The 11,254-nt window shown below is 40.7% G+C and overlaps 1 protein-coding gene, 1 long non-coding RNA gene and 1 pseudogene across 2 annotated transcripts; 2 read left to right on the top strand and 1 right to left on the bottom strand.

The window, feature by feature from the left end:
• The first annotated feature begins 7 nt into the window (after positions 1-7).
• LOC130688775 (protein arginine N-methyltransferase 5-like) lies at positions 8-2,659 on the top strand. Its single transcript, XM_057511782.2, has 10 exons — positions 8-165; positions 285-403; positions 470-684; positions 744-1,148; positions 1,215-1,423; positions 1,480-1,602; positions 1,668-1,843; positions 1,899-2,102; positions 2,165-2,367; positions 2,429-2,659. Exons 1-10 carry the CDS (start codon positions 74-76, stop codon positions 2,558-2,560), a joined length of 1,878 nt encoding a protein of 625 aa, XP_057367765.1. The 5' UTR covers positions 8-73; the 3' UTR covers positions 2,561-2,659.
• A 168-nt stretch (positions 2,660-2,827) lies between these two features.
• On the top strand, positions 2,828-4,712 carry LOC130688793 (uncharacterized). The gene is made up of 5 exons (XR_009000547.2): positions 2,828-3,356; positions 3,422-4,013; positions 4,091-4,189; positions 4,284-4,465; positions 4,530-4,712. It is a non-coding gene; the product is annotated as an uncharacterized LOC130688793 (long non-coding RNA).
• A 3,477-nt stretch (positions 4,713-8,189) lies between these two features.
• LOC130688420 (ATP-dependent RNA helicase vasa-like) lies at positions 8,190-10,473 on the bottom strand (annotated as a pseudogene).
• Positions 10,474-11,254: the final 781 nt, after the last annotated feature.

Raw genomic sequence — 11,254 nt, 5'->3', positions numbered from 1 at the left:
AATTATACAAAGGCAATCACGTCGCAAAAGCCAATTCAGAACAAACTGACAACAGAGCGTTTTAGTCGTGAAAATGGCGGCAGGTGGGAAACGTGTTTCGTGCGGTCTAGATTTTGTTTCACCTTCAGATATTACAAATGCTCTGCAAATCGCAACAGAAGCCAAGTAAGTCATTTATGATTGCTTGTGGGTAGTTGCATAAGCTGAAAGATAAAACCTCAAACTAGATGAAAATCATTAATATTTAACTTGTTGCATGCTACAAATTTCTCGTGTTTGAACAGGTATGACTTCGCCGCAATGCCCATCGCCCATCCACGGCACAAAAGAGATTTCTCAGGAAATTCGCAAGCCAGGCGACTAACTGCGTTCACGCGAGCTGATTTAATACTGAACAGCTCAGGTAACTAGGAATATGTAAACCTTGTTTCAGACAAAAAGTAATTAACTTGCATTTATTCTTCCCAAGACTGGAGTACTCTGATTGTGGGGAAAATTTCACCGCACATCGATTTAGATCATGAGGACAGGTTGTTACGACAAGAATCTGAAAACATGCTCGAGCAGGAACTGTCGTTTGCAGGCCACTTGGGACTCCCTGCCGTCCTTGCTCCGTTAAGAAAGAATAACACAAACTTTGCCAGAGTGTTACACAACAAAGTATTGGTGTCTCCCTCAAATCAAGTAATGAGTTTTGTTACTTTTCTGTTTCGTTCATACGTAACTGATTCTTTGGTGGCCAGGCTAGGTACCACGTGTGGCTTCATCTCCCCATGATTTCCCCCAAAACTGAGTCTAGTCAATTTGAACGGGAATCAAAAGGGGAAGACACTGATGATACATGGCATTGGTGGAATAACTTTCGAAGCACTGCGAATTTTGAGAAAAAACTTTCATTAGCCTTAGAGCTAACAGCTGATCTGCCAGACAGTGATGACATAGATCGCTGGCTGGGTGAACCCATTAAATGCCTCGTAGTCCCGACTCATCTATTTATGACCAACAAGAAAGGTTTCCCCGTTCTTCCTAAATCGCATCAAGTGGCCATTCGTCAGTTTTTGCGTCAAAAGACTCAAATTCTCATCACTGGAACTCAGCGCCATCAACATTACAAGCATTACCAACAGTATATGGAGCATTTGTGGCAAGTAAGAACTAGTCATCCACTGGCCATTGGCTGTTCTCTTTACCACCATTTTTTGTTTATTACGTAGGTTGGGTATGAAGCAGACCCAGTTATGCAATTTGCACAAGGTTATGAAGACTTTCTCCAGTTCCCGCTCCAACCTCTAATGGATAATCTCGAATCGCAGACCTACGAAGTATTTGAAAAGGATCCGGTAAAATATACTGAATACCAGAGAGCTATGTACCTGGCAATTCTCGATAAAGTCAGCCTAGAGGACAAAGACACAAAAATAATGTAAGGTTCCTTTTTGCTTATCTCAGTTTATTCCATCAAATTCATTGTGACTATAGAACATTGATGGTTGTTGGAGCTGGACGGGGACCATTGGTTCGAGCTGCATTAGCTGCCGCAGAGAAAGCCGATCGTAAAATACGTGTGTACGCAGTGGAGAAAAATCCCAATGCCATCGTCACGTAATATTACCTACTATAACACGTAATTAATCCTTCCGCTATGTAACATTTTTTTTTAATCGTAGACTTCAATGTCTCGCCGACGAAGAGTGGGGAGATAAAGTGACCATCGTTTCGTGCGACATGCGTGATTGGGATGCACCTGAAAAGGCAGATATCCTCGTTTCAGAGCTGCTAGGTTCATTTGGTGATAATGAACTCTCACCCGAATGTCTCGACGGTGCCCAAAAATTCCTAAAAGGTAAAACTAGCAAAAGATAGGATAGATAAGGTGATTGAAAATATATTGTTTATAGAGGATGGAATCAGCATTCCAAGCAGCTATACGTCTTTTCTTGGACCAATCCAGTCTTCCAAGTTGTACAATGAAGTGAGGTCTTGTCGGGAGCGAGACAAACCTTACTACACTTCGTTCGAGATGTCGTATGTTGTCCATTTCCGCAATAGGACAGAATTAGCCGAACCTCAAGCCTTATTTACCTTTACCCATCCGAATCGAGGTGAGTAATTTTCCAATATAATTCAAAAGTTGAAATTTATTAACTTTTGATTATCTCTGTAGAAAAGCCCATAGACAACAGACGTTATGAAGTACGGAATTTTACCATCAAGTGTGATTCAGTGCTACATGGGTTTGCAGGGTATTTCGAAACTGTTCTTTACAAAGACGTGATGCTTTCTATCAATCCTGCCACGCATTCGCCTGGAATGTTCAGTTGGTTTCCTGTTCTTTTTCCTATCCAGAACCCCATCAACTTGAAAAAGGCAAGCCATATTGCTTTTTGACTGTTGCTTATGTGATCCATCAATTTTCATTATTCTATAGGGAGACAATCTAGAGATGCACTTTTGGCGTTGCGTCAATCGCACTCACGTCTGGTACGAATGGTGCGTGACTAAACCCTTCGCCAGTGCCATCCACAACCCATTGGGACGTTCACACAACATTGGCCTCTAACTATTACTTCCATAACTAATCGTTGATGTCTACTGATTCCACTCATTTCGAGTTCTACCCATTGCTGTTATGGGATGGAATACAAGGATTTTTCAAGTGTGTCATACCTCATTTTCTTTTGAAATTTGATGGTACTTAATTTTATTCATTGGATTAAAATTCTTCGTGCTTCACCTGTGCATCTAGCGGTAAAATTCCCGTACAAAGACTTACATTAAAAGACCCGTTTTACCTGATCGATTTTGTTTTTGTTTGTTTACAGGATTCATTTTTCCCAGAGCACTGCTTGTGAAAAAGGAAAAGCAAAATTGGACAGGTTGGTAAGAAATCTAAAAAGACTTGTTTCAGGTGCAGTTCGATTGGTGTAACTTAGCCAATAGAGTTGTCCTACAAATGAAGGTGAACAAGGTCGTGTCGGTTGCATTTCTGGTAATCAGGAAAATTGCTTGATTTCAGCTGAATAAGGGAACCTGGGTTAAGAGGCCCACCTGCAGTACCATCCCCTATTTCTGCTCTATAACATTCTGGCTTAACTTGCGTCTTTGATAAACATCCTGCATATTTTGGTGAAAGTGACATCTTCTGGGCAGAGAACTTGGACTCCACCTATCCCTTTGGCTGAGCTTAGTGGCTTTTCTGAACACCATCCATGCAGGCAGAAGGAAGTATTAATGAAATGAAGAACCAGACTAGAAGAACTCCCGCTCGCATTTTCTCCGAAGCTTATCTTCATCCTCATTGTCCCTTCACCGGATGGCGATAACTATCGTTTTCAAACTGCTACTTATTATGCCAGGTAGCGCTTTATTGAACAGGATATAGCAAACAACTAGCAATAATGTGCTGACTGTCATCTTCTAGCATGTGAAACCCATGGTGATTCCAGTTCAGGCCCTTCGAAAACTGAAGTGAAAATTCCAAAAATCGACAGAAAATGAAGTAGAAGGCGAATGGCAAGAAAAAAAAATTCGGGATTCAATGTCCTACGAAAACCAAAACAGACTAATGTCTAACTTGGCTGCGTGTTGAGAGTTGAAGAGAAGGGCTGGAACAAGTACCATGATGTTCTAACCCAACAAACCGTTGGTGAAATAGAGTTGCCGCATTCGCCTGATATAGTCATTGGTATCCCTTATCGAATTTATCGCGATTTGAAACCACCCCTACTAGCACTCGGATCGGTGTGATGTTCAATAACTTAATTTTGGCTAAATCATTTGAATTATGAACAAACCAGATGCAACCAATCTGCCCACTAATACGAAACCTTCCTGCATAACTTCGAATCTTGTTTAGAGAGATTTGGGCCTGTCATGCTTCCAGGACCTCTGGTGGAAAAACCATCAACTCCTTGATTCTTCTATGGCAAGTGTCAGTTCATTTATCCTGACGTCGAGCGAGGAATGAACGTCACGCTCAGTGAACTTTATCTGCCGATTCCATGTATTATGAGGTATTGTTTAATTTAAAATATTCGCGTTTCATGCTATTGATAAGTTTCATCAGTAAAGTCAATCTATACAAATTCAGTAAAGGAACAATAGCTAACATTTGACAAGAAAAAAAATTCAAAAAATGTTTGTGAATTCTTGAAAGGATAAGCATGGCACCATTTTGGTCTGATAACCAGTAAGTGTTCTGTTTCTCCTTGTCAAAATTACTATAGTTACTTGAAAAGTTCTATTTGAAATCTTGTTTACTTTTTGATCAATTGTACTTTCAGATACCTGGTATGCTGCGTGGCAGCAAGATTGTTCTGTGAAAAGATGGAGTGCTCCCACCGTTTACATTATTAGTTATAAATAAAATATCTCTACCGTCATTCTTGTATTTTGTGAATATAACTTCATTTGTGTGAAACAAAGAAGTCCAAGAAGAAAATGGTTGAATTCCCTGGCAATGCAAGTATGGAAGTAATGGTTTCCTAATGAAGAACTTCAATCATTTTCTTTTTCTTTATTACTGCCAGATCGTCTTAGCCACATTGTAAAAGGAAATGAAGAAAAAATCTTGCCAAAATTTGCTTTAGGAAAAACAATGGTATGTTTGCAGACAAAAAATTGCTTGTTGTTTTGTAAAATGGCATGGAAAATGACTTATTCTGCAATCTTCATCGAAAACTGGATTTAACGTCAGACGAGTGAAGTAAACAATTAACGAAGTTTTGGTTTTTGATTTTGCATAACTTAGATAATATAAAAATAAATACAAGAAAGAAATATACCAATGAAATTGTTTTTATTGTCCCGCCTCCGCCCAACAATTCCACCACTATTTTTAACAAAACAATACATACATAATTACATACATATTTACACATACAAATACATACACTTAACTAAGTTAACCCGTTGGCTGCCAGGCCATACAACCCGTAGGTTGCTTAACTACAGTAACTACGCATCGCCGTCTGAAGGATCTGCGAACAAGGTGGGACTTGTCCGAAGACAAGTCCGGGCTGATACGGCAATAGATTCCATTCCGGGAATGCACACCCCAAGAATCTATTGCCGCATCGACAAAGAGAGGCCCTACTGGTGCATTGCCTACGGCGCCTAATGGCATAAAGCCATTAGGCGCAATGGCGACTGTTCCCCCCATGGCCATGGGGAGAACAGCGCCCGGTCCCTATAAGCTGCAAAAAAAATGGGACGCAAACGGGGTGGCAGCCAACGGGTTAACTTACACACTACATTGCAAAACATAACAATACCAGGGTGACGGCGATGGGGCGATGAGGCGACGGCAACGGCGATGGGGCGAACGCGATGAGCCGACGGCAACGGCGATGGGGTGAACGCGATGAGGCGACGGCAACGGCGATGGGGCGATGTGGCGAAGGCAACGGCGATGTGGCGAAGGCAACGGCGATGTGGCGAAGGCAACGGCGATGTGGCGAAGGCAACGGCGATGAGGCGACGGTGCAGCGACAAGGCGATGAGGCGACGGTGCAGTGACAAGGCGATGAGGCGACGGTGCAGCGACAAGGCGATGAGGCGACGGTGCAGCGACAAGGCGATGAGGCGACGGTGCAGCGACAAGGCGATGAGGCGACGGTGCAGCGACAAGGCGATGAGGCGACGGTGCAGCGACAAGGCGAAGGCGATGAGGCGACGGTGACAGCGACGCGGCGAAGGCGCAAGAATAGCATGATGATGAAATCCTATCACAAAATTTTATGTTACAATCAACCATACTCCACAACAGGAAAATTAGAATACCTAAAAGGTAGAGATGAAAGCCTATGTATGTTTTTTTGCTGGCTAACGGTGGGAAGACTGCTTTTGTAAAAGTGATAGATTGGTGGAGGTTTGGTTATGGAATGTTTGGCTGTTTGATGATGGAAAAGTGGAAGTTATCAAACATACAAGAATGCATATATGAATGCACTCAACAGATGAAAGTGGGAATCTGCAACGTGACAAAATAACGAATGTGAGACTTAGACAGTTTTGTTCTCAAATACTCAGTTGTGTTATAGTACAACTACCTAGTGTCAGCAATCCTTGTGCGTTCAGGATCATGATGTTGATAGAAATGGGAGTATGATGCCTAGCACACAGTGGCAAACAGAATGTGAATACTCTCACTGGACAGTTCCATGATGACCAGTGACAGACATAGCTTGCCCAAAATCATCTGGTTACTAACTTGCTTAGGTGATGGCAAGGTAAACTGTTATATGAAGGGGGAAAATCAGTGTGAAATGTTTGAAACTCAATACATACAGCACAATGGATTAATTCAATTGAAAATAACATACCACAAGGTTTTCGTTGAAATATCCTTTGAAAGACAAAATGTAGGGAACCGGACAAACGTACAAGCACACCCACTTCGCTAATTCCTTAGCAATTGAAAATGACAAATTTTTCAAATGGTTGGTTTTTGAACCACTAGATGTCTCTCGTTCCGAACAAAATTTTAAGCCCGACAAAAAAAATAAGCCCGACTTTTTAATTTTTCTTTCAAACAGGTACTCAGGGCTGATTATCACCCACCTGGCATCGTTATTTGATTTCGTCTCCTTCAGTACAGTGCCTCGTGTTGACATAAGTGAGGGAAGGTGCAAGTCATTAAAGGAATTAGGTTTCTTACAATTTACAGTAGAGTAAGGAGGGAAAAGTAAAGATTATTTTACCGATTTACTAAGCAACAAATCAAGTTTTCGACCATTCTGATTCTCATTGTACAGGCTTTGCTTTTTTGCAATGTTAACAATGTTAAAATGAAGTACAGTGAAACACAACTTTGTTGTGGCCTTGTGGAAAACGAAGATCCCTTACTCAGAAAAAAAGACATTTTATTTGTCTGGTGACAGGCATTTCTTTATATAAATTTATTATCATAGTGGAAAGAAAATGTTTTGAGCCTTCCCTGTGGCAACCAATTAAGGCACTATCTTGGTTGATGGCATTTCGATGTATTTGTAATAATTGAACACATACATTTACAATTAAATATGCAACAACCTGTTTTCAAAGAGAAAATAAAAGAAAAAAGAAAGAAATTTCCTGAGTAGAAACCTGTTTTTAGTCAAATTATAGGTATATTTAATTATATGTAAATATGTATGTACACACAAAATTGCTTAGGTTATCAACCTTACCATCTCTAAATCCTCCCCCTTTCAATTGACTTGGTTGTTTTGCGCTCTAGTGTCTCTTGTCTGCTAAATGCGTCATTTCCACCGCAACCAATTGACAGGTAAAAAAAAAAAACGAAAAAGCAAAAAAAAAGAAAAAAACGAAGTCGGTTCTGTTAAAAAAAACACCCTGCAGAAAACTTGTGTTTTTGACGTACAAATGGTGGCGCAAGGAATTGGCAGGTAGAAAAAACGAAGCCAGTTCTGTTAAAAAAACATCCTGCAGAAAAATTGTGGTTTTGACGTACAAATGGCGGCGTAATAACAAAAGGTCCGTCTGAGAAAAAAAAAAATAGGCTTTCGGGTATATAAGGTATTGGCATTCAGGAAAGGCAAGTGGCTTGGTTCCTGGCTTCGATGTTCCAAGCCAGTCGAGCCTTTGCCTGAACATTGGTACAGGCAAAGAAAGCCTAAGCGTTCCATTTTTTTTGGCCTGGGTCTTGGTTTCGATGTTCTGAGCCAGTGAATGGTCAGGCAACGAAAACGAAGCTTGCCTTTTTTTTTCCAAGTCCAACACGTATTCCTAAATTCACTATTAGTAATAGCAGTACTAAAATATGTGAAATAGCTCAATGGTAGGGCATCGGCTTCAGAAGCCGAAGGTCTAAGGTTCAATACTCGGATTCGCCAGGTGCGTTTTTTTTCTACACAAGAAACGTTTATTTGTCGAAATAACGAAAAATGGCAAAAAAAGGAAAAATTCTTTCTTCTCGACGATCGGTAGCCCACCAGATTTTTTTCTGGGACGTCCACGCCAAGCAATATTAACCATTCTGGGATTCGAACCACATACCTTTCGCACTGTAGGACAGCATGCTACCAGTATGCCATAACTGTACTTACATACATTGTTTGAGATTTTGATAGGTATGTAGTTATTTGATAAATAAAAAAAATAAAAACCCCTTAAAATTGAAAAGTATAAATGGAAAATATTATCATAAACAGTTTTCTTCACAAAAATTAATTCGTTCTACAGTCAGGTATCTGGGTTAGCAAAATAAACACGTAATCAAATTTCTCAAACAACCATTACAAGTTCCAAGATGTTCTTGGACAATAACCAACCAACTGAACGACATTGAGTTAATCCCAACTCTCGTCAATTTCAGTAGGCAAGGCAGCAAATCCAGGTTTATCGCCGAACTGCGAATAGATTAAATTAGATCTACAAGTAATAAAAACTATCTAGGTCTTAACTTACTCGGTGCATATCTCGACTAGCAAAACCCCCATTGAGTCGAAGGGGCGCTAAAGTCGTAACCCATTCCACTCACGCCTGGGACCATTGCTTGCATGAATGGCGGTACATCGGCGTTGGACAAAAAAAAAAAATTACGTAGGATTATTAATTACGAACACAAGGGCAGAGAAATATAATTAGATGTCAAACTGGAGTAGGTTCTTACCTTAGTTAACATAGACACAAACTTTCCAGCGTTAGGACCATCTCTTTCTTCGTCAAAGAACCTCATTGATTTTCCAACATTTCCCACGCGGCCGGTTCGACCAACGCGATGAACATGTTCTTCAATATCAGTTGGTAGGTCATAATTTACGACATAGTTGACGCCGGCAACATCTAGGAAAAACAATACAAACATCAAATACGTAAAAAACGGACGAAAAACCCATGAAGTATTACCTAAGTCACGGACAGCAACCTTAGTGGCCACGAGAATATTCCTAATAACATTTTTGACGTCACGAAGCGCTTGCTCACGCTGACTCTGAAGACGATCACCGTGGATGCTGGTAGACTCGACATTTAAAGTTAAGACACTTTGCCAAATTCCAAGAGTTTTGATTCTTACTTGTAAGTTGTTATTGCACAAGAATGCAGCGACGAAATCCGCGGTCTTTTTGCTGTCGACAAAAACGACAGTCTTGGCATCACTGAGATCTTGTAAAACTTCGATCAGCTTAGCTCTCTTATCTCTTTTCAAGCACTAAAAAAACAGCTGTTCAACATCCGGATTGGTGCCACCGACAATGCCTGTTGTGACTGATGTGTAATCTTCCATGTACGTCGCAGCCAGCGCTTGTACTTCATCTGGGAATGTAGCCGAAAACATAAAAACACGACGAATGCCCTACAGAGAAACAAATATTATTACACCAGTCAAATCTCATACTCAAAAGCCATCGAGGACATACTTTTGGATGCATCGTTGGATGGTTGACAATTTTTCAACATTGGGGCCGAAACCCATATCAAGCATTCGATCAGCTTCGTCCAAAATTTAAAACCTGACCCCCGAGAAGTCAAATGCTCCACGTTCGAGAAAATCATTGAGTCGCTCCGCGGTCGCGAGAAGGATATTGCACCCAGCTTGAAGATTTGACCGCTGATGGCTCGTGACAGTTCCTCCATATATGATCAGACTTTAAAACCGAATTGCAGGAGAATTTACACGCCTCGCGGTGAATTTGAATAGCCAATACATGAGTGGGTGCGACAATTACAACTTCTGGCTTTTTTCCCATGGCATGAGACGCAACAGCAACACCTTGTTCTAACAATATGTTCATAACTGGTACCAAGTACGCCGCCTACATGAAAAAATGTTAAATTTTAGATGACTTAATCAACGAATATCACGAAGGGTTTGTTGAGTATCTTAGATGCAATTGGACCTTTTAGTGGTCGCAATCACCGGCGTGCCCACTCAAAATTACTTTTACTTCAACTTATCCAGTTCATACCGACCCATTCGAATCAAGTCAGTACGAGGGCATCAAGGTTTCAAAATTACACAGCGTTAATTAATTGGATTACCGTTTTACCAGAGCCCATGACAGCACAAGCAATTAAATCTCTTTTGGCAAGAATAACTGCAACTGAAGCTTTCTGAACAGGTGTTGGTTTTATGTAGCCAGAATTCTTTATGTTTTGAAGTAGTAGTTGGAGCAGGCTGGCTTCTTCGAATGATGTTATGCATTGAGGTACATCTATTCCTGTAACCTAAAGCAAACCCAATAGATATTTTTAAATCATAAAATACAGTTCTGAGAAATGGCTTACCTGGAGGACGACTTTATCAAAATTGTTAAAGCATTCCCCACAGATTATGCCCTTAAGCAGTTCCTTTTCATCACATGTCACAGCTTCCGGAATGTATTGCTCACACGGCTTGCCATCTTCCGTCGATTCACTGAATAGATTCAGGCAGCCTTTCAAGGTGTGGCCAGCTTCATGACACTAGGGGTAAGACAATGAACACTGGAACATAAAATATTGTTGTAAAGATACAAATGATGTTTGCATTGTAACACTTGCTGCCACCAGTGCATCCTTCTTGAGGAAAATCCCTTGCTACATTGCCCTCTTCTTCGTTAAAAATGAGCACTAAAAATGTTTTTTGTTTTAACCTCATGGCAGGTACGACTTCCACCACCGCCGCGGCCCTCTTGTGGACAATCCTTCGAGAAATGTCTCCGTTCCCCATACTATAAAAAGCACCAAGAAGTTAAGTTCGAACACATATTTCGATATTTTCATCTTACTTTGTGACGTCAACGGACCACTATCACCGCCCCCACCGGCTTGGGGACACTCAGGCAAAATGTCCTTCTCCACACTGTTAAACGAAACCATATTAAAGTAATCACACTAGGAATACAAGAAAACACTTACCTTGTGACTCTGGACAGAAAAAATGTAGATCAGAATGAATGAAAAACGAGTAAATTAAATACCTAAAATCCCCAAATCCGCGAGGTCAAGAAGTAAATTTACCGAGGAAGGTAGACAGCAGACTGCACGCGTTAACCCAATCTAGAAATATGCCTGAAAAAAAAACTACCCGATGAGCCACGGTTGAAGGCGCCTCTTGTGGACTCAAAGGTCATTACAAGAAACTTTATCTGCATATCCCCCTATAAGTCTATAACGCTATCATTGTGTCAAATATTCGGTGTATTTAAAAAACTATTGACTTAACGAAAAAAATAGCAATTTTCCCCGAATAAGCATTAAATTTTGAGTATATCCTGTGATATTCAACCAATTCCGATGAGTGTCAGTTTTTTCAAAAAAAATTTTAAGC

The sequence above is a fragment of the Daphnia carinata genome, chromosome 9, assembly GCF_022539665.2.
Source record: "Daphnia carinata strain CSIRO-1 chromosome 9, CSIRO_AGI_Dcar_HiC_V3, whole genome shotgun sequence".
Lineage (NCBI taxonomy): Eukaryota > Metazoa > Arthropoda > Branchiopoda > Diplostraca > Daphniidae > Daphnia > Daphnia carinata.
The sequence above is the reverse complement of the archived record's forward strand: the minus strand, read 5'-3'. Positions and strand labels throughout refer to the sequence as shown.